Raw genomic sequence first — 24,995 nt, forward strand, 5'->3', positions numbered from 1 at the left:
GCCCTTTCTTCAGTCGAATCCGTCCGTCTACGTCCGATCTGTCGCTTCCCATCGAGCTGTCAGTTGAAAACTTCGACGGAACGGACGCAACGGATTCTATGGGTTGGGCCCTTCACGGTGCCGCTTTATTGCCTTGTCGCCATGTCGACATGTCGCTTTGTCACCTTGTCCCTATGTCACCTTGTCGCCATGTCCCCTTGTCGCAATGTCGCCATGTTGCCATGTCGCCTCTTGTCACCTTGTCGAGTTCTACCATCCTTTGTCTGTCTCAAAAATTTCATATATCCTGTAAGCTATTCAACCTTTCTTGCTTAAACTAAAAGACCCTGTATGTGTTATTTTTTTAAGAAAAAAAATTCTTTGAGCCACAAGTTTCTAAGACACTTTATTTTCTAACAATTATGTCTAGCCACTTTTTCAAAAAACTTCATTTCATTAAGATCTCCCAGTTTCATTAAGATCTTCTTATTCATATCTTTTAATTTCTCTAAAAATTCCATGACTTGAGTATTAAAAACATTTTTTCTTATTTATTTTATTTTTCGCTTTTCATTAAGATCTCCCAGTTTCATTAAGATCTTCTTATTCATATCTTTTAATTTCTCTAAAAATTCCATGACTTGAGTATTAAAAACATTTTTTCTTGTTTATTTTATTTTTTCAGTTTTGCTCATTTGGTTTTAAACATTTTTTTTTACAATTTCATTCAAATATACAGTAAATATAATTTTTTTTAAATAAATAACGTATATCAAATAGCAATTTTTTTTAATTTAACAAACAAATAATATATATTTTTTTTTTTCTTAATAATAAAAAAAATAAAGTTGAAAGATATATAAATATTTTTGCCATTAAGAATATTCTTCCAGCCATAAATAGAATATTTTTAATGGTTTTTTAGATAAAGAGTATTTTTAAATCATTTCGGAGGCCTTTTTTTACATTTACACAGTTGTGTAGTTTTATAGATTTTAAGCTGTTTGTTTGTTTTTTTATTTTAAGAAATATTTATGAGATTATTTAAAAAATAAATTAATAAATATCAGTTGCTCCATCTTGTGAATTTCCAAGTAATTCTCGTGCACTTATCGCACCATCATGATTAATATCAACAAATCTATGAAGCAGTAATCGAATAAGAGCTGGATTCGCTGTCAATTCATGTGCCATCCAATCAATTGGAATACTAAAATAGATTTAAAATTATATTTCTGTTTTTCAATTGGTATGTCAAATTTTTAAGGACTAACCTTTCATCATCGAGGTCTTCCAAACTATTGCTGGACATCTTGTCTCGACTCATCGATCCATCCCTCTTACCATATCCACGAGCAACCATTATTTCGTGATTTTTAAAAGGGGCACGAATTTGTCGTCCATTTCTCACTGACATTGGAAATGTCAGTGTAAACGGGCCAGCATCAACAAAACTGAGAACCAATAAAATTGACATCGTGATAAGAAGTGTTCTGCTGAATGTTGACATATTGTAGCTGAAAAATAAAAAAAAAATAATATAATATACTTATAGCGAGGTCTACACTCTGTGAGTGTGGCTTATAGTGACGTCTGCTATCTCAGACTGTGGTTTAAAGTAACGTGTGTTATCTCAGGCTTGGTTTAGGTTTATTGACTGTACAGATCTACTGTTATGTACAACTCGTGCAGTGACGATGAGCTGTGGTGACGATGCAGCAAATAAGACTAGCAGGTTTCCAAAACAACGCAGCGTCACCGAACTCGTGATTGAGGTTCCTGTAGAATAAAATGACTACATCATGCGTCAAAAAAAGGCACATGTGTGCACTCAGCCTTAAACTGACGTGTGTTATCAGACTTTGGTTTTCATTGTAGTCTGATATCTAGGACTCTGGTTTACTGTGACGCTATCTGTGACTGCTGTTTAATCCGTAACGTCGACGGATCCATATATGACGGACTCGAGGGATGCGGATAAGAACTGGTATATTTTATCAATCTGTCATATAAAACCAAAGCAACTTTGAATCCCGAAAATCCGAAATCCCGAAAATCAAAAATCCCGAAAATCCAAAATCTAGAAAACCCAGAATCCCGAAAATTCAAAATCCTGAAAATCCAAAAAACCCAGAATCCCAAATGGGATAACGAATTCCCGAAAAATTATATAAAATGAAAAGTTTGTGATTCTGGGTTTTAGGGATTCTGAATTTTCGGGTTGCTGGGTTTTCTGGATTTAAAATTTTGGGATTGTGTCCGTCTCCCTTAACCCTTAAAAAATGTTTTAAAAGTTCACCAACTATATTCTTCTTGCATATTAAAATCCAATTGTAACTCTTCTTAATTGAATTCAAATTATTATAAGAATCAAGCAATTATAAGCCGAAGGAAATCACCTTTATCCCACACAATTTCCCATTTCAAGTTATCCGGATTATAATTTACTATTCTCTTAGTTAAACAGAGATAACCAAATATATCCCCAACACACTTATAACAGGATATATTTATTATGTCTGCCCGGAGTCGAGACTTCTCCGAACTTTGTATTATGGATACTTAGCAACATCGACCATAACTATGAAGAAAACTTAATCTAGCTTAATCAAGGAAGGATGTGCGCTCATCATCCATATACAACATTTGTGTTATAATGAGTGGGATGTTGCCGCTAATAAAGCCTAAATCATGTGTCCTGAATGCGCAATGTCCGTCCACCCCATCTATGGGAAATCTGTTCAAACATTCTGTGTGTATTATCTGAGTCAGTTGACAATATTGTTTTTTTTTTGTTTCCACTTAATTAATTAACCTTGTTTACACAAGGCTTAGTTTTTTTTTCTGATAATTATTGTTTTATGAGAGTCTGTGGAGAAACTTTTTCATTTATTGTTGGTTTAAGAAATGTCAACCCCCCAGCTGTCAAAACTTATAAACTTGACTTTTCATAAATCAGCACGGTCAGCTGATTTTTTCTTGATTCAAAGCTCCAGTTAAAATGCTTTTGGCGCTATGTTTTGCTTTTCTTATTATTATATTTCAACAGTTTTTTATTCTAATTAGCTAAAGCCCTCTGGTGGAAAAATTTAAAATTCAATTTGAATGATGAACTATGACCAGATGGAGTGAAACAGTTTATCAACTTTTTAAGTTATGGAGGAAAGAGAAATGATGATAAATACAGAGTAATTGTTACTTTGTTTTCCTAATTAATAGTGTGAATCACAAAGCACCTAGGTTGAATGAGAATTCACAAAGAACGGATATTGTAAATGTGGGCGGTGATGAAGGAAAGAAGTTGAGGAAAACGTTGATAGATTTTTGAAAGTGTTATGGTTACCACCCTTTTTAAATTGAAGATTTGTTTGTTTATCCTAGAATTAATTTGAAGGATTAACAAGCCCCTCCACAATTTTAGGCACCTTCATTTCAAAAATTGACTGCTAATTGTTCGGTATTGATTTGATATATTCGAAAACCATATTATATAGGTAATGTCAATTCTGTAAAAATGTGAATTTCGTTAGGATACAATTAGTGGCTACCCTGCTAAGATTAAGAAGTTTAGCGACTGGCTAAATAAAAGCATAGGTAACACCGTTAAACTCACATGTTTTTCTAGTAAAGTCAAAAACCGCTAAAGTAACGAATATCCCTGCTTTATATCTCATGATAAGACACTATTTAAAACATTGACTGCCCCGGGAAAATCCCAGTCGCCCCGGTAAATTATGGATCTGTTCGTGTAGTCACTGGTTGTACCGGTAAAATATATCGACGGTTAAACTTCATAACCTCGTAAGTCGAAAAATTCGTAAAAAATATTATTAATGCAAACAATTCAGAAAATTCAGAGCTATCTTTTGGTATATTCAGTTCAACAATGTTGTTTTGAACATTTTTCAGCAATGACGAAAATCAAAATCGAAAATCAAAAGCAAAAAGATTTCTTTTGACAAAAGTTTCGAAATTGATTTTGAATATAAGTACTAAACTTATAGTTCACTAAAAAAACGACACCCAAAACAAAATTCCACACCTGAAGGTCAAAGTCACGGTTTGGAATTTTTGGTGTAATTTTATAACGTTTTTACTCACTGTTTACGTCGAATAGAAGTCAATTTATTTATTTACTGTAACTTTTTGAACAAACAAACTGGTTTGGTCACCCTTTTCCTTTATGAACAATAAGACAATATCTGAGGGCATTGACTTAATATATATGGACTGCTAGAAGCATATTCAGGTTGGTTCCACTTGTTTCTTCGCGATACTAGCGCCCTAAAAAAAAGCGGAGAATAAGTGCAACATTTTTGACGAAGTGCGAAAGGAACAAATATAGAAAAACAGAGAAAGCACTACCTTTTAACGACAGATGTCATTCACTAAAAGTTTCCTCTTTTCGCCGACTAAGGTTATACCGCTAGTAGAGCTAGAAAGATGTGGAATCATTTTTTTTTTTTCAATTTTTCTATGGAAAAGTCAAACGACTAGCAGTCCATATATAGTAGGTCAATGTCTGAGGGATTGTCTTGTAGATTGTGTAAACTTTTGAGCGTAATAAGACCATAAGGAAATTAGTTGTTTGTACCTTTGGAGAATTTGTAAAAGAGGGATTTGATTTGTAATAGGAAAAGGAACTTGCAACAAATCCGAGAAATATAAACTTAATGACTTGTTGAAATCATAAGTTTTAAAATTTAAATTTTTAATCTTCAAGCGAACTCAAATCCAAAATACGAGCCTCGTTTAGCAGAGTCAGTCTACAATATATTTATTTATCTACTTATTGCTCCTATAAGATTCCTATTATTAAAGTATAAGCGGATATGCTTTTAAAAATGCAGTAGATACATATATGAAATGAATGATAAAGGTACACCTTTAATTCTCTTAGGAGTAGTTATTACAGAAAGCTTAAACACCTTTTTCCTTTACTAACGTTCATATTATAGTCAAGGCTTTTTCTTGAAATAATCCTGTTAAGAAAGTGTACCTACTCATTTAAAAATGCTTTCCCTTTCTTCAACCATAATTCCTTAACCACACTAATTTAGTCTTGTAAAGATGATAAAGAAAGTTAAAACACTTGTTGTCATCGTCTGACAACATTGATAAAATTAATTGGCTTTAATCGAGCTCAAAATATATGGTCCAACCAGGATAATGAAAGAATCCTTTTCCTTATTTAGCAAAAATGACATTGACCGAAAAAAAAAGAAAATTCTTGAAAAACAAAAGTGGACAACTCTATTATACCATGAATAGATAGTATGTTTTTTTTTCCGTTGTTCGGTTAAAAGTTAATCTGTCTCTATTCTTAATAATATAACAGGAAAGGATCCTTAATTCATTTATATCGCCTGGTTAAACATCCCTAAGGGAATAAATAGATAAATGTATGCTAGGTTCGTGTACATCCGGGGAGGAAAGGATGTTAAGAAAAATCTCAGAAATAGACACTTGGGATATACTTAGTAGCTTAATGTTTACCAGGAAAAATATGAAAACACAGCTTCATATCTTTTGACGTTAGTGGGAAGAAGTCAAAATAATTTATCATGATTTAAAATTTAATAAAAGTGTCTTTTTGAAAATCAAGAATTTCCTTACTTATTGGAAGTAAATTTTGTTTGCACCAAAATAGTACAGGTAAAATAGACAGGTTTAAGATAAATCAGGGACAAAAGGGATTCATAAAGTTCTTAAAAGTATTTTTGGTGAAAGGGTGTTTTTTTTTTTAGGGGTTGAGTTATGTGTAAGAAAGGTATCAAAAAAGATAACGTAAATTTTGTAGTTTTTTTAAAATTTGTGAAAACTTTTCTTTTATTATTAGAACTAATCTAAAGGGCCTATCAAATTACCTTGAGTGAAAGGGTGTTTTTTTTTAAGAAATGATGAAATTCAGAAATTGGTACAAACTAAAATGTTTCATTTATATAACAGAAACCAAGAATTTAAGCAGTCTATAAAAATATTTTAGGTGAAAGGGGCTTTTTAGGGAAATACGAAATTTATTAAAAACGTTGTATTACGAATAAAATAAGTCTATCAATTTTTTCATGTTAAAGGGTGTTTTTTTAGGCGTAGAGAACATGTGGGTATATTGAAAAAAAAACTTAGTAATAATGATGGTACCCTGTTGAAATTCAGCAATGGTGCTACTTTTAAGAATAGCATAGTTAAAAGGGTGTTATTTTTTAGTGAAAATAAAATTAATGGGCAACCTTATGAAAGCAAGAATAATGAGTTTTCATAATAAAAAAAATTGGTGAAAGGGCGTTTTTTTTTTCGAAGAGACAGTAAGATCTGTAATTGGTCCCAAAAAGCCAATGATTCGTTTACAACGTCTAAGAATTTAATTATAAACGTTCAGTTTGCCATCGAAACAAAAAATAAAATGACTTTTTCTGACTGACTTTTTCCCAGGCGGCCACTTCAATTTTAACGAAATCTTTTCCCAGAAAAGTTTTAAGGTGGTGATCTTGGGGTATGTTGTCGCACTCGTGGTTAAGAATATTATAATGTAGGTGTAGTGTAGGTACTTTAAATTTTTCAATCACTCTCAGATTTTTTGAAAAATACCGTTATGTGAATTCCCAGTTTTACTTGCGATATAGGTACTATATTTCAAGTTATGCATTCGTAAAAAAAGTTGAGATAAAAATATTTCATGATATTACGATGACAGTGAATGCGAAAAAAGTGGGTCTCGAAAGTCCGTCTGTCTGTCAGGATGTCAGTCGGAATGTGTAAGGAGCTACAGCCTAAACGGATAGGCACATGGGCAGTTTTTGGGTCTTGTACAGAGGGATTTTTGGAATTAATTTTTTTGGGCCAAAAAGAACGGAACCTCTCATATACCCATTTTTGGAAAAGTTTAATTTTCTCAAAAACGGCTCCTACGATTTAAAATATTAGTTTTTGAACAATGTCAACCTTTTCATGAATTTTTTTTTTTTTTCAAAAATCCTTATTTACGGTACCTCCCATTAAACCTTTTTTTTTAATTTCAAACTATATCCCAAATTCTTTTGTCAAAATTCAGCTTTAAAAATTCTGCAAAAAATTAAAAAAGGGTTTGGAAAATGTTAAAAGCGCGCGCTTTTTAAAATTTTCCAAACCCTTTTTTAATTTTTTGCAAAATTCTGTAAAATCATCTTTTTGAAAAATTATCTGCTTATTTGATTACTTACCTAAATAATTTGTCATTCTTTGAATGCATATTAATTATTTTTGTTTTATAAATGAATAAATTTGAAAATATTAAGAAAAGGTTTTTAATAAGTACCTACTAAACATTTCCGAAAATAATTTAAAATTTTTTAATTTGTCAAACAAAGTCTATGCATTTTAAAAAATATTTGCGACACTTAAACAAAAAATTTAGGAAAGTACCAATGTTGAATTACATTGATGAGGTGTATTTTTCTTTAGTCAGCGCATATGCTATAAAAAAAAACAGAATTGGCAGAATTTTTTTGTTTAAGTATAAGACTGGCAGAATTTTGAAAAGCAGAATAGAAAAAAGCAGAATTTTGAAAAACAGAATTTTTGTTAAAAAAGTAGAATTTTGAAGCCAGAATTTTGACCCGATCCAAAATTTAGGATTTAAAAAAAATTTTTTTTGAAAAATTAAATTTTCGAAAACGTGACTTTGATTTTTTTTTTTGAATTTTTTGTTTTACGTGTTGATTATAAGTTTCTTTAACTTGACATACCAAATTTGTTTTTAAGTTTTTTTTTTCAAAAAAAAAAAAAAAAATTTAAAACTTCTCTAAGGATTTTGAAAATTTTTTTATGCAAATTCATCTTTGTAAAAGAAATTAAACTGAATACTGTTTTTGGAGCTCAATTTCAATTAAGGTGTTGTTTTTTTGAAGAACTAATTTTAAGTTTTCTTTTATACATTTACAAAGGAGATGGCACATTTTTCTATGGAGCTTGGGCCCAGAGTGTTCACTAACGAAATTGGTATCAAATGAAAGTTGACGGTAAGCACATTACGTGGGTAAAATATTTTCAAATTCGTACGTGGGGTTTTGGAGATATTTGAGTTTGAAGTTTCGGATTTCAGAATCAAGATTTCAGCAATTTTTTCGAACAATTAATCGTAGAATGCGTAATTATGGATGCACAGAAATAATATTGGTATCAAATGAAAGGTATTTCTCTTGTCTATAAATTTGTATCAAAAGTTTTTTTTCTTTGTTTAAAAAAATAATACATATTAGGTATTTACTTCTCAAAAGGTGATTTTTTTTAAGCGAGGCATTTGGCGCATCGAAATATCGAAATATTCAGTGGTGATATGTACTTTTTTTGCAATTTTTGGATAGCTTAATGTGTTACCTTTAATTCAATATATAAAAAAGTTCTATAAATCATACAAAAACCTTATAATAAGCAAAATACACAAAAACGCGCTGAAATATGCATATTAATTAAAAGAATAGAAACTATAGTTCAGTCAATGGGGGAAAAATCCGAAAAAAGTTGTCACGTCAGCTAAGTTTGAATGCAGTATTGAAGAGTGGTTTATCCCAAGTACAAATCTCAGATTGCGTATTGTTTGGTCTTGTGGATCGACCGAGATTTTGAAAAACGCATTTGTCTCAATATCTCGAGAACGACTGGTCGGACAAAAAACTAGTAAGGACTTTTAGATTGGAAATTAATTAATCTTTCTTTTTCTAGTACATCATTTTTCTCTAAGAGTTATACTTTGCGAGTAAAGTATCTCATTCTCAGTAATCCCGCACTTAACTCTAAGGGTTGTTTAAAATATTCAAAATATCAAAAAACACACAATTTGCGGTACTGTTACTCTGAAATTATAACTCTTAGAGAAAAATGATGTACTAAAAAAAGAAAGATTAATTAATTTCCAATCTAAAAAGTCCTGTCTAGTTTTTTGTCCGACCAGTCGTTCTCGAGATATTGAGACAAATGCATTTTTCAAAATGGCGGTCGCCCCACAAGACCAAACAATACGCAATCTGAGATTTGTACTTGGGATAAACCACTCTTCAATACTGCATTCAAACTTAGCTGACGTGACAACTTTTTTCGGATTTTTCCCCCATTGACTGAACTATAGTTTCTATTCTTTTAATTAATATGCATATTTCAGCGCGTTTTTGTGTATTTTGCTTATTATAAGGTTTTTGTATGATTTATAGAACTTTTTTATATATTGAATTAAAGGTAACACATTAAACTATCCAAAAATTGCAAAAAAAGTACATGTCACCACTGAATATTTCGATATTTCGATGCGCCAAATGCCTCGCTTAAAAAAAATCACCTTTTGAGAAGTAAATACCTAATATGTATTATTTTTTTAAACAAAGAAAAAAAACTTTTGATACAGATTTATAGACAAGAGAAATACCTTTCATTTGATACCAATATTATTTCTGTGCATCCATAATTACGCATTCTACGATTAATTGTTCGAAAAAATTGCTGAAATCTTGATTCTGAAATCCGAAACTTCAAACTCAAATATCTCCAAAACCCCACGTACGAATTTGAAAATATTTTACCCACGTAATGTGCTTACCGTCAACTTTCATTTGATACCAATTTCGTTAGTGAACACACTGGGCCCAAAAATGTGCCATCTCCTTTGTATATAAAAAGTATTTAGTTCTAAGAGCAAGTTCGTGCGACCCAGTCACCCTGTGGTGCATTTTATTTCTATTTACTATTATGAAACAGTTACAAAACATTTACAAAAATCAATTACAAGTAAATTAAACCAATAACAAGTAAATTAAAGATATTTAACACATTTTTGGTGTATTTGGAAAATAAGATTATGAGATTATGGTTTTAAATTCCTTCTAGGATCATCTTTTCCCAAAAGGCAAACTATAGTGTGCCATCATTTTTGTATTCCACTTTCCCTGAAAGCAATGTTCTAGGAGGCACATGTGTAGAATAAATTGATGCAATTGGGTATTGCGTAGAGTTGTTATTTGTTAAATGTCAAACGAGTGTCATTCGAGTGCGAACTGAACATAGATTTATTCGATGATGGGTGGAAGTGAAGAAATCATAATTTGTGTTAAGGTTGATTTCTCGCAGAAGGAAAGCAGAGTCAATATTGCCTAAAAGCAATGAATGGACAGAGAGTATGTGGGCTATTTGTCGAAGTTCGACTAAGGGTTGCAATCTAATAAGATTCAGCGGTCATGATTAGGGGGTAAATTGAATTTGTCTTCCCAAGGAAGGACACGCAAAGCGAAGCGAATAAATCTTCTTTTAACGTTTTCAATTCTATAATAATGATATTCGTAAAAAGGTGACCAAACTAGGAAGTTTTTTTCAAGAGCTTGAAGTTTTAAATAGTTTTTGATAATTTCTGGATTAAAAAAGAACAACAATTTTAGTGCAACAGCAACTCCGTAGGCCTAAAAAGGCTTAAGTACCTACAGCACTTTGAAAGTTTCAGTTTTTTTTTCCATAAAAGAAGATAAGCCAAAATTATATAGGACTTTGGCCAAAGGCGTACGGCAATAAAATAATAATTAGGTACATGTCTGATACTTTCAGCCAATTTCATGGCCTTTAAGTTCTACGTTGTTTTACAAGTAAGAAGTTTTGCTTTTATTCTTTCAATTTTTTATTTCTCATTCATTCAGCTCCAATTGATGAAAGATTTAATTGAAGTTGAATACAAAGACTATACAAAATACAAAAATAAAAATCTTAATCATAAATTGCATTTCTAATATATTTTTATTGAAAAATTGTCATCGTTGATATGACAATAGGTAGCATAAAACAATCGATAAACTGCTCCAAGTTAATTAAGAACTTGTCTCTCATTCTGTACACCTACAGTTTTTTTTTTTTTTTCAAATATTAATATTAAGCTATTGTTGTAAATTCAATGAAATTGTTTGGGAAATAATATTTTTAAAAACTCAATATCAAGTACATATCTATTAATGTACCTACAGTATTTTTAATCAAGTTAGTTCATTTTATTTTGCAAAATATTGAGTTCTTTAAAAAAAAAAACAAAGTTGAATGAACGATGAACGAGTAATTTGTTCCATGCTTTTTTTGTTTTGAGATGATCTATTAAAAAAGTTTAAGTGACCTTTTGTCCAAATGGGTTTCACCCACGTACAATACAACACTTCGGTTAATCAGTCAGATACCCTTCCAAGACGAAAAAAATGTTTGTCAATAAATACACTGTGAATTCTAATGTTTAAGAGGACTTTGTATAAATTTGTTAGCCTAAAACCAAAATTTTTCTATAACCTGTACTGTTTCAGGGTTAGAAGCTTAAATCTGCTCTTGTATAAATATTTATTTAGCCGCAACACCGCAACAACGGCGCCGCCGCCGTACGGGCTTTACAAGGCCGAAATACCGACAGCCGCAAGCTAGCCCCGACTTAGTAAAAATATGTGATAAATGTTACAAGTACCGCAACACCACATAAAATTAAGTGCTGCGGTTATGTTGCGGTGCGGCGGCGGCGGTGCGGTATATATTTTTTTTTTCTAATAAATTAGAAAAAACCTTTAAAATTTTTCTCAAGATTATAATGAATCTTATCTCTAACATTTATTTGCAGTTGCAGCTTATAACCATTGTTGTCCTTAATTCTATTTCAGTATTCCCAAACACTACCTTAGACAAACTTTTACAACATGCACTGCACAAGACAATAGGCATTGAATTAATAAACAAGTGCTCAAATGCTTTCTCCTTTATACCTTCTCACACAATACGTAAGCCCACTAACCAAAAACAGTTTATATGAAAAGTTATAAATAACCTATATACGCAATTTATAGACAAATAAATTGAATTTGCATAAATTAAAACGTCTTAGTTATTTTACACACCACAAGAATATGAAACAATAAAATTACGAGTGCAATCAATTTTCCATTCATGTTACAATTTGGAGATACATGATCAAAAAAAAAAAAAAAGTTGTGCAACCTTAAGATGATGCTTTTTGAATTTCAAAACTCAAACAATTAACTGTTTTAATAGAAAAGTTAGATAATAATCTATTTGAAAAAGTTTATTATCTGAGCAAACAATATTTAACCGCAAAATTATTGCTCATCACGAATTTATTTAATCTAAGAAAACCATTTTAAGCCGCACAATTGATGCATATTTTGTGGTTTTAGTATTTAGTATATTTGAATCTCAATATTGACCAACAAAAATTCAATTATTAAACAATCGTAAAAATTCTTCAAGCGTAAATTCTTATCTGAATGTGAGCATAAAGATAAGATAGTTTAAATGGTATGTATTATACACCTATTTTATTCATGGTGGAGATATTTTAATTGTCCATTGGGATTAGCCAAGTTATATGGGTGAGGTTTAGGACTGAATTTCGATGGACATGGAGACTGAATTGGAAAAACTTGAAATTTTTAAAAGTTAAATATTGATTTCTACTTGAAATTCAATCATGCCAGATAAATTTAAGGTCATTTAATATGTATTTTATATTGATTTAAGTTTAAAATTATAATTGTTAGTTAGAAATATGAGTGCTTACAAATTTGTATCTTATGATGAATAGCTGAATAAGTTTTTTGGCATTTATTTATGTCCTTATGCCATGTCCTTATTTGTTCGATTTATGTAGTTTTAAATTTATTTAAGTTTAAAATTATAATTGTTTGTTTAATATATGAGGTGCTTACAATGAGTTTATGCTGAACAGCTGAATAAGTTTTGTTTGCATTTATTTATGTTCTTATAGTATAATATTTGTTCAATTTTTACTGTTGACTAGTATTCAGCTCATCCTGAATAGCTGAATATGTTTTTTCATGCAGTGTGGAAAATTTAAAGAGGTGGCATATTAACGGTCAATCGAGATTAACTATGTTAACGTCTAGTGTCATTTTTGAAACGTTAAAGGTTGATTTCTATTTGAAGTTCAATTATGCTGGACATATTTAGAGTCTTTTAATACTATTTAAATTGATTTAGGTTTAAAATTATATTTGTTAGTTTAAAATATGATTGCTTACAAATTTTGAGTTGATGCTGAATAGCTGAATATGTTTTTTTTCACATTTTTTGATGTTTTGTAGCATAACATTTGTTTGATTTTTACTGCTAATAAGTATTGAGCTCATTCTGAATAGCTGAATAGATTGAGTTTTCGTCCTTCTACCTTCCACTAAGCAGTGGAAAATTAATGAATAGTAAGGGCCTATATATTTTTCATTGCAGCCAATTCAGCCCTGATGAACTATGTGAAAATGCTATTACCAGTGGCGTATTGAGGGGGGGGCTCAGGGGGCTCAAGCCCCCCCCAAGCCTTCAAGATCATGTTTTTATTTAGCTGATTTCATCATAATGTACATGATTAACAGAAACTTGTTCGTAAATCTTAGAGACTTAGAGGCAGCACAGATGCTCGAGCCCCCTCCAAATTCTGAAATGGCTGTTTGGGTTTGTTTGAGTAAGAGCCTTAGCTGACGATGAGGATTGTGATAATTTTTTTTTTCGGATTTCAGTCCAATTCCGAATTCTTTATAGATAATTTTTTTAGTATTTTGACTTCCAATTACATCACAATTTTTGCAAAACTTCTTATGCAATCTCAAAACGCAGTATTTGATCAAATATTTACTTTTTTTTTTAATAATATTTTTCTCAAAGATATTGGAAATAGAAATTTTTGATATCTCAAAATCTAAGTGGTCAACAGGTTTCTTTAAGAAAATTGCAGTATTGCGCTTCCGATTTGGATTAAAGAGCAACATATTACGAAAAAGCATATATATTTCGGATTAAACATCAAAAAGAATTTCATTTAAAATTAGTTTTTGTGACTTTCACGTTCTGAATTTCACTTTTTGCGTATTCACTTGCCGAAAGGGAAATAAGTGTTCCGCATTTTTTCACTCATTTAGATTTTCAATTCAATTTAGAATTCAATTCACTATGTTTCTGTTCGTGAATTTGAGGGCCTTTTCCAATGAATTGCAGTAATTTCACTTTGACAGTGACAGTGAAACCGATCGAAATGAAGAATATTGATATTTCATTTCACGTGAAATTGAAAAGTGATTTGAATTCACTTTCGTTCGAATTGCGGAACATGGTCGTATATAACGAAAATATTGATAAGCATAGCCCAAAAACTCTTGACGTGATATAAATTAATCTGTAAACAGTTTTGGATTCAGCACATGACAAAGCTCGAACGAAATAAAGAGTTTTTTTTTAAGGATGACTCAACTCCTTGCTGTTTGTGTAAAATGTTTGGGACACAAGAACTTTGAAAAAACACTAGGTACTCTGAATGTGAAAGGAGGAGACAGTTGTACTAATCTGTCGAGAGCACTATAATGCAACTAGGTATACCACTTTCAGTACCGCAGCACAGCGTTTAACTCTCGATCAAAGATTAATACAAAAAAATGAAAATTTTTTCGCACATTTACCCTTTAAAAAATTTTTGAAAAATTTTCCAGCCCCCTCCAAAATTTTTTCTGGATACGCCACTGGCTATTACCTACAATACACACACTTTAATCTATTCTGAAATCAATGAGGCATTTTATTAAATTCTCATCCAGTTTAAGAGGAATACGACACACAGGCTACCTATCTTTCATTGTTATTCTCCAAGCATCTTTTATTCGTTAAATCAGTCTAAAACTGTCCTTCCACTTTAAAAAGAGAACTTTCTTATTTAAGAAAAAATTTCAAAATAAAGATATTAAAGTTCATTTCCAAGAATATTCCAACTTGTAAAATATTTTGAACCTTTTTCCGAGTTATATGAATACAAAATTTATCTCCTTCTTGTAAACACAACACAAATAGAAACGTGTTAATGTTTGACACGGAAGAGGTTCTTTGTCAACAAATAACTTCTTGACAATTTACCTTTGCCATATGTTTGATTGAATTTGATTGGCATACAAAAAGAATTTCTATTTCCATAAAAAGGATACACAAAGAATCTTAAACGTTTCCAATGAAAATCACATCCTTGGTTACACCAAGAGGATTATTTAATAAATCCATAACAAAGCAAAAACATTCAAAATTTGGTAAACCTCGAGAGGTTTACCCCAGATGGTTAGTTGGTGTCGGTTTGACATTGTTCGTTCGTAGACTGGAAAATGTGTAACCATGATGCGATGATATTTTAATCGAATAAATTATTCTCAGATGAGTTAAACAAAATTTAACGTTTTATGACTTTAAAGGGTCCTAAAATGATAAGATTGATAGCAATTTAATAACCTTCATAGAATGCTTTCAGGTTTTGTTTAGTTTTTACAATATTTTTTGTCCTCAAAACATTGAAAATACAGCAATCAAATAATAACTCAAATGTATTCTTTAATTTTAAATAAAATTAATGTCCCAAAAGATAGGTCGTATTTAACACATAAAATCTTATCATCTCCTTCCTAAACTTTTTACGGATTTTTCCTGTAGTCAAAGTATAGAATTGTTTTGATTTTAATTCAACCAGCCAAAAGGTGGTTATATAGCATTAAAGTTAAATAAAGTCTTATCAATTTAACAGTTCATTCAACGGTGTACCTACAACATTTTTAGGCACGTGCTTTATATCAACAATGACACAAAGTTACGGCTGTTGCACTCATTATCTGTCACGTCCACTTTAAGGAAATTAAGGACATATTATATCCTTAAATAAAATTGGTTTCTTGTTACCAAAGGTTGCTTAGAGACAAAATAGGTAGGTTCACCCTTTTTATTGGAAAATCTTAGGAAATAGAAAAGTGTCGTTTTGAAAATGTAAAAGGTTGATTTCTACTTGAGATTCAATTATGCTTTAAAAATTTATATTTTTTTTTAATTGATTTAAGTTTAAAATTATAATTGGTGATTAGAAATATGAGTGCTTACAAATTTTAAGTTTACGCTGAATAGCTGAATATGTATTTTTGTATTTATTTATGTTCTAATTGTATAATATTTTATTTATTATTACTGCTGACAAGATTTGAGCTTACGCTGAATAGCTGAATATTATATATTCTGTCCCTCGTTTAATATTCAAGCAGCGGAAAAAACATTAAATTTAGGTATGTTAAAAAACAGATTTTTTTAGCCATAAAAATGACTTTAAATATTCAGCGAAGTTTGTTGGGAAATATGTAGTTTTTATTTCCGTCTAAAGTTATGAGAAACTAAGTAGTTTTTAAGACAGTTTTAATTTTCTTGGTAATTTGACGGTGGTATGAATAAACTTGAACTTTTTCTAATATATACTTAAAACTTTTTTTATTTCGTTTCATTTTGAATTCTTAAAATAAACAATTGTTATATCTGAAGCATTAGAAGTTACAAAAAGTTGTACGTTAACATTTAAACAAAAAAAAAAATATGATATCTGGGAAGATGAATTTTTAAAGTTAGATAACTTTTATTTTCAAATGTCTAAAAAACTAAACTATTGTAGGTTGTCTATTATGATACTATTGTGAATGAGATGCTACTTTTAAATAAAATTTTCTTCATGTCTAATAAATCGTTAAACTATGAGTTCGTTAAAGTTTTGTTGCGAAAAAAAATTATAATAGTTATTTTTAAATAAAATCAAGAAATTATTTTGTATAGATAAAAAAAGAATTTTTCATATGAGACTGCAAGTAAACAACTGGTTTGCGTTACTTCAGCAACCAGACCTCAAAATGAATAAAGCTCAAAAAGACCTTTCTTTTGATGTCTCACTCGTTGGGTTTGTAGGAAATTCTTTTATTCAAAACATCTTTTGAGACTTTTGTCCAAAGATATCTGCTTCCAAAATTGCAAAATTCAAGAAAAAAAAAAGAATTTTGATTGCAAATACCTAACTCATCAACCAGACCTCAAAAGAACTTTTGGGTATGTATCAATCGCTTATAGAACTTAAAGAGCCCTTTCTTTTGATGTCTCATTGGATGGAATTTTAGGACTTTAAGACACATGCAATTTTTTTTCGTCAAGTGGTACCCCTTTTTTGTTGACGAAAATCTGAAAAAAAAATATTTGTAATTTTTGTACCTACCTAACTGCATAGGCCTGTTTACTTTGGACTTATATCCAAAAATTAAAACTTGTTACAAGCTTTTTTTCGAAAATAATTGCTTCCAAATATAAGAAACAAAAAAAAAAAATATATGGTTACTACGAATGGCAATAACTTGTCCAACCTGTGGCATTTATAACTCATTTGTTTTTATTTAAATCCTATCTTTTTCATATTAATTTGATTTTTATAATAGAAGCTGCAAATATTTATTATTAGTTAATATTTATATTAGTTTTTGAGGGAAAATCAAAAACTAAAAATAAACAATGTTTAAACACAGGGGTTTTTAGAAAAAGCAAAGGCATCGTGATAGTGGGCTTATTATTCGACTTGTTCCAAATTCGTGAACCTTCACGTTTTCATAAATATGTAGGATGTAGGTATACTTTTGTCTCATCCAAAAGACTAACAATTCCGATTGATTAAAAAATATGGTGTGGACTGGTAGTTTGAATTAAAAAAAGACGAAGATTGTTTAATCCTTGAGGACTCACAACGTGTGCAAAATGCTTACATTGACTCTTTCTAAATCAGGCCTGTTCTTAATGAAAACTCCCGCGGGCAATTGTATTCGATATTGATCTTTTTAGTTAAAAATTGATTAAAAAAAAACAAATTAAAAGTGAGCATAATTTAATTTAGAAGCTTTTTGATTGGGAGCACTTCTCCCGAACACAATTCCCCGAAATCTTTCATTCAGAATCGGGCTGAATATTATAAGAACTTTGAAACTGTAATTCCAATTACCTGTTCATATAATATTTATCATTACAAAAAAACAACTTTTTTTTAAATTCCCAAGTTCTCACCGCGCGACTTCGCGTGTAAATTTTTCATTATTGAAAGAAAGGAAATAAATTGTATTGTCTTTTTTCGAGTCCTTCCAAGTCACGCGGTGACGATAATCTCCATCTAAATAATTCCTAAAACACAAACTAAAATAAGCGCATTGTTGTTAACATTTTAATCAGTTTTGTGGCATGCAATTTTCGACCTTCAAAAGTTATTTTATTGAATATTGAAACAATGGCTTTCGGTTCGAAATATTCAAAAGTAATTTTTTTTTGAAAACTAACCAAATTAACTATAACTGAAATCTCGTTATTAATGTTAAAATAACAAAATGTTATGTTTTTTTTTAGCATAATTCCTTCGGTAGAGCAACATTTTGGTTTTTTTTTTTTTTTTGGTTTTAATTAATTTTTATATATTTCAATTTCAAAATTCAATGAAATGATCTGAAAATGACCTACAAATTCTAAAAATGTTTCAGAAATCGAGAAAAACTAATTAAAATTCGGCTAGTCAAAGTCATGATCTTGCTTGAAGAAAATTCAAAAATAATTTTAAAAAATACACTTCTTACATTTAGCATGGATTTAGATTGATGAATGATGAAGAATAAAGGCAATAATGATTGCATTAAATGTATCCAATACGAAAATTCTACCTTACTTTTACTAACAAGAAATGCAAATCACCCACAGTAAATCACCAACAGTCAACACGAAATAAAAACTTATTTATAGAACAACAATTTGCTTTCAGTAAATATAAATAAAACAATATTTTTGAAATAAGGAAGCCAATTGAAAAAAAAAACTTTCAACATCTTTTCGTTTTTCTTTCTTTATTTCACCTGTAGGCAAATTGAACAAATCGAAACAATATTCATAACAGACTGATAACAAGTTGCAATATTCGCAAGGTTTTGAATTAGTCTACCAAAAACTTTGGGAAACCCTCAAAGGTAAAACTGGAAAATGAAAAAAAAAAAAAAAAAAAACGCGTAGAATATGCATACATATGAATAAATTTTAACCCCAAAAAAAAAGTATTTTTTTTTTATTTTATTATCTAAATCATAGACATCAGGATACAGAAATGACTATAAAAGTTTTAAAATACTAGGTTTGTTTTGATATGCTCATCTAAATATATATGTTTGCCCTAAGGGTTGTTCTTGAGGTTGTTTTACTTGAAAAGGTCGTCATAAATGAATGCGTGAAAGTACCAACATATTTTCAAATATTTATTTGCCCAACAACTAACCAATTTGTTGTTGAAGGCAAACTGACTTTAACTTACAAAATATGCCGTTTGCAAAAAAAAAAAAACAGAAACAATTTTGTTCTAGGGACAATTTAGTCGCTGGAATGAGTTCAAGAACTCTAGCAAGGTTTCTGATTTTCAGATTTGAAAATGATAGTAACAAGATGCATTTATTTTAATAGAACATAACCTAAAACTATTAAGTATCTATTAAAATACTTCTAAGAATGATAATGATGCTTTCCTGACCTTTCCCTTTCGTTTAAATAGTTGTATAGAATTTGTCTATTCAAATTTAAAAACTAAAATCTCTTACAGCTTAAGGCTCAATAGATTACTCTTCCTTAACAACATTTAAAATATCAGATGGTTTATGTATAAATTCAAAGTATTATCTACCATTACTTCTTGGAATAAATAAATACTTCCACAGGCATACATAAATTTAACCATAACATGAATTCATCAACATTTGTTACCCATCATTAAGAAATAAGGATATAACAATTTTTAACATTATTATATTAAGTTAAAATATCCCTAAAAGTACCTCTGGTTTGAATTTTAATGTTGAGAAATACCTTTTCCATAGAATAAGAACCTCTCTTAAATTTGCAGATGAGGTGATTATGTTCTACATATCAGGTTTTTATGAATCATCATTATTAAGCTTAATTCCATATGAGAGAATGTGAAGGACATGACATTTTAAAACACATTAAAAAAAATGTAAATAAAATTTATTTAAACCTTAAACATGACATGAGTTTACATTTTTTTAGGGAAGAGAATGAAAATTATGGTAATTTTTTTTTTTGGGTAAAACATTTATGAAGACAATAAAGATGTTTGAGGTTTGTTTTATTTTTTGAGTAAGTTTTGATTTAAACTTTGGATTAGTTTTCAGGAAAGTAAGAAGAAATTTATACTTTAAGAAACTTATAAACATTTAAATTCAAAATAAAAAAAAAAAACAAAACTTTTCCCAAGAAGGTTAAAAACACCCATTCTTCATGAATCTTTGTAATCAAAGATTTCAAGTTTAACTATTAGACATGTTAAAAGGTTAGAACCTAAATGTTTATTTGGTTTGGTCCATTAATTAACATTTAAATATTAATAAATTTGGTCAGTTATGAATATTTTATTTTATTTGAATTCTTTTAAAAATTTCTATTTGTCTGGAGAATCTTTTCTCTAAGAAATTCGGCAACACCTTAATAATGCATTACTTTGAATAACCTATTTAAATTTAAAAGGGTCAGAAAATAATAATGAAATTCAAGTTGGTTTGATTTGATTTTCATCAGTTCATTAACAGACAAAAAGTTACTCATACGCCGTAGTGACCCATTTTGATAATAAATTAATATTAAACTATAGACTAGACAAAGACATGTTTTTCTTTGTAATAGGAAGGTGTAACACATGAGGCGCATTATAGGTAGCTTTCTTTTCATTTTTTTTATTTCTTTAAGAAGTGAAATCATTCAAGGAAGAGGCACAAAATGACAAAGAAACCGCAAAACTTATATTTTGCGATGAGAAAATTATTGAAACGAAAAGTTGAAAAGTTTTGCAAAATACTTTTTGATCACTCTCAAAGTGAGAAGTTCTATTCTGAAAAATGAAGTTTTCTGCAGTTATGTTCTTTTCGTTCTACCAAAGAAAATTATTAAGAATTTTTATATTAAAAATTTTTCAATAATATGATAAAATTAGTTTTTATTTGAAAATTTAAGTTTTGTGTGAAAGGATATATCGAAAAATAAAATAAATAAAAATATAACCGGTTCAAAATAAAGAAGTTTTTTTTTAAACTGAAAAGTTAATAATAATAATAATAATAATAATAATAATATTTAAAGATCCTACTAATCATTGAACTTCTTGTTTTATGCATTTTTGCAAAACCGTAAAGCTCTATTTGAAAAATAATTCCGAAAAATTTTGAGTGAAAATTGTGTTTGCACATTTTTATGCTGCAGGAAAAATATTTTTTTAAGTGAAAAGTGAAGAATATATGGGTTCCGAATGAGGTTTAGTTAAGTATACAGGGTGTCCCAAAAGTTAACGTCGAAACGAAAACGGTAGATAGGGTAGGTGGTGACAGTTATCGGAAATATAATAAAAAAAATAGCAGCCATATATTTTGGGAGTTATGGGCATTTGAAAAAAAAGTCGAAAAAATGGTCACCCTGTGACGGTTTTTCATGTGCCGTGACTACAAATCTTAATTTTTCTCATTTTTTTCTTTTGTTACGGAACCTTGAATAACCCTGCTATCAAATGCATTCAAAAATTTTAACTCAGCTATATCAGTTTTAAAGAAAATATTACTTTTTTACCCAACTTAGTACTAAAAAATTTTACATGACTCTAATTCAATGAGCCGTAGTGTAAAAAAAATGCACTACAATGTTTCGGCAAGTTGCCTTAAAAGTTGGTGTGTTCAATTCTCTTTTCAAAATGGTATAACATTGTTGGGAATATTCCATAAATAACCGAGATAAATTTTTTTTTCTTAAGAAATCCGACTTTTTTATGAGGTAACTTTTCCATATTATTCAAGTTTTGTACCCTTTCAGAACCTTTCAGAATACAAAAACTTGAATAATATGGAAAAGTTACCTCATAAAAAAGTCGGATTTCTTAAGAAAAAAAATTTTATCTCGGTTATTAATGAAATATTCCCAACAATGTTATACCATTTTGAAAAGAGAATTGAACACACCAACTTTTAAGGCAACTTGCCGCAACATTGTAGTGATTTTTTTTTACACTACGGCTCATTGAATTAGAGTCATGTAAAATTTTTTAGTACTAAGTTGGGTAAAAAAGTAATATTTTCTTTAAAACTGATATAGCTGAGTTAAAATTTTTGAATGCATTTGATAGCAGGGTTATTCAAGGTTCCGTAACAAAAGAAAAAAATGAGAAAAATTAAGATTTGTAGTCACGGCACATGAAAAACCGTCACAGGGTGACCATTTTTTCGACTTTTTTTCAAATGCCCATAACTCCCAAAATATATGGCTGCGATTTTTTTTATTATTTTTCTGATAACTGTCACCACCTACCCTATCTACCGTTTTCGTTTCGACGTAAACTTTTAGGACACCCTGTATACAAATTCAAAATCGTTGCCGTTATTTTAAAAACTAATTTTTGAAAAAAAAAATTAGGACATAATTTTTTTGTATGAGTATGTACTTAAAACTATAATTTCAAAATAATTCAATTCTCGTTTTCTAAAATTTGATTTTTCAAAAAAAAATTTTTTTTCAAAACTGTATAAATGCATGTGTTTATAAAATTGTTGAAATTGAATTAACGTTAAAAATAAATTTCGAAAAAAAAGTTTTTTTTTTTCATCTCAAGATAACCTTTATCTAGAAACTAACATTTGAATTATTGTTTCAACAAAATCGTTGAAGACATTCAACTTTTTATTAAAACCATCTGTAGGATACCTTAAAACGCTACAAACGTCCATCCATTAGGCTATTGTTTCTTACAGACCGAAAGGCAGATACTTGCCTCTTGTCGTCCTTCATTTTTAACTCTTCTATTATGCTTGCCATTAAAAAAGATAGGTACAAAAAGGTAATAATATGAAAAAAAAGTTAAAGTTTTTCAAGGAAAAAAAACCAACATCACACATACGCTACAGTGACCAAGAATAAAACTTTGTCTGAAATTCGATTAAATGTTAATTAAATTGTTATCTATTAGACTTTAGCTTAAGTAAGATTTTATCTTAGCATTGACGTCCGAAAGACCAGACGTCATGACAAAAATACAAATTATTACAAACCTGCTGGTTAAATTAATAGGAAACAATCCAAAAATAACAAAAGTCGTTAGAAAGTTTAGGTTCTCAAAGAAAAAACTGTAACGATAACTACGAGTATTATCGCAGTAAACACACCAATACACATGGTTCTCCCACTATCCGTCAATGAATTGTGAATTTTTCTCAAAATTTAAGTATTTTTAAGGATGAATAGATATCCATATCATTTTTCAATAACCCCAATGTGATTTCCATCAACACGTCCTACAATGCAAGGATCAATATCAATTTTCTACAGAAAAAATTCCTTGCTTTCTGTTATTCTTTCTTCTAAACTTTCTTCTTTGATTTAGTTGAATTCAATTGGGTGTTAATAAAAGAAATTTTCACTCATTCAAAAGAAATGAATGGGAAATACTCAAATTTACATTGTTACCCACACAATTTGGTAACTATCACTTCTAAAGAATCAAAACGCACTATATTACAATGATGATTTTTATTGGTTAATACTTTTTTTTCTTAGAAAACATATCCATGAATTCATCCTTGTTATCGTAAGGAACAAAAACTTTTTTTAAACGGAAATAAATCAACCACAATGAATTCTTAAAATTTCATTACCACACCAGATTGCGATATAACTTTCACTTGTGGCTTTCAAAGTTATTCAATTTTAGCCAAATTTGTTTTATTACTCCCTCATTCCCTTAGGATATAGACATACCTCAAGGGAAATATATCAGACCAGTTAATTTAAAGATAAGTTAAAAACTTCTAAACAGAATTTTTAAATTCTAAATATAAACACTAAAAATATGAAGTCAAATAGAAAGAAAAAACACCCTCTTTAATCATATTTATTAATATAATATTCTTTGTCAAAATTTATTTTGTCCCACTCTCCATTGGGAGCAATATATTTTAACTTCCTCATTGAGCCTAAGGGAATTTTTCTAAAAAAAAAGGAGCAATTGTAAACAGAAATAAAAATAAAAAATAAACAAACAAATAAAACAAAATGTCATACATATAAGAAAGATAAGCAAAACCATTTTTAAAATTAACGACAAACACATCATGACGATTCCCCATTTTTCACAATTAATAATACAATTATTGTCTTTTCCATCTAAAGGACGCACGATAAAATACAGGTAAAAAAGAAAGAAGTATTATTCCATCAAAAAACAGGATATTTGTTGAGGTGGTTAGAAACATTAAACCATCCATTACACACACATTATAAATATATCCTCTCTGTTTTGAAAGAACAGGAGATTAAAAATGTAAATTAAAACTTGAACTTTGTCTCCTTATATTGTCCTGAAGCTAGAACAATAAAAGGATTCCAACTAGGCAATTTATTATGCTTCCTTTTACCCAGCAACAACCGCACTTGGTTATAAATCTTAATAGATCCTTCAATGTTGCTGCTGTATTTTACGGAAGTCAATTACTCGAGATATTGACTTCATTTTAAACTTGAAAAAAAAAATTAAAAAAAATATATCCTTTATTTTCCCACTCACCTGGTTATTACTTTTTCAAATCACACAAAAAAAAGATGTTCAAAAGGATATTTTATTACAAAATAATACTCAAGAGAATGCACTCTATAAAGAACTATAATGTCCTTCGCGTAGTTTATATTTTATATAGAAAGGATATCATGTAATTAAGGAGACTCTGGTACACAAGAGACAGGACCTTTTTTTCTTTAAAATATTTTTCTTAAAACAAAGTTCACAATAACTGTTTCAAATTACACTTCTTTTAGATAACGATATTGCTCTCAAAAATAAAAAAATAGAAAACTCTCGTTTCGATGTCCTTTGATTTAGAAAATTTTACTTTTTTTTGTTTGATGTCAGTATTTAAGTTGTTCGCTGTATCAAAGTCAGTGATTGAATGTTGCAAGGACACCAGCGACGGGTTCTTTTATATTTGAATTTGAGTTTAGTGAGGACGATGTCCTTTGGACTTAGGTATAGAAGAATGCGTATGAGAATTAACACCCACTTAGTGGAATCGTATTGGTTGAAGATTATGGGTTTTTTTGTGGGATGCTTTTTGGGAGATACAAAAGAA

General features: G+C 29.6%; 1 protein-coding gene across 1 annotated transcript; it reads right to left on the reverse strand.

Annotated features, from left to right (window-relative positions):
• Positions 1-838: 838 nt before the first annotated feature.
• LOC129919641 (allatotropins-like) lies at positions 839-24,764 on the reverse strand. Its single transcript, XM_056000594.1, has 3 exons — positions 24,437-24,764; positions 1,254-1,496; positions 839-1,189 (listed from the first exon to the last, which is right to left on the reverse strand). The coding sequence occupies exons 2-3, from the start codon at positions 1,487-1,489 to the stop codon at positions 1,036-1,038; spliced, it is 390 nt and encodes a 129-aa protein (XP_055856569.1). The 5' UTR covers positions 1,490-1,496; positions 24,437-24,764; the 3' UTR covers positions 839-1,035.
• Positions 24,765-24,995: the final 231 nt, after the last annotated feature.

The sequence above is a fragment of the Episyrphus balteatus genome, chromosome 4 (genome assembly GCF_945859705.1).
Source record: "Episyrphus balteatus chromosome 4, idEpiBalt1.1, whole genome shotgun sequence".
Classification (NCBI taxonomy): domain Eukaryota; kingdom Metazoa; phylum Arthropoda; class Insecta; order Diptera; family Syrphidae; genus Episyrphus; species Episyrphus balteatus.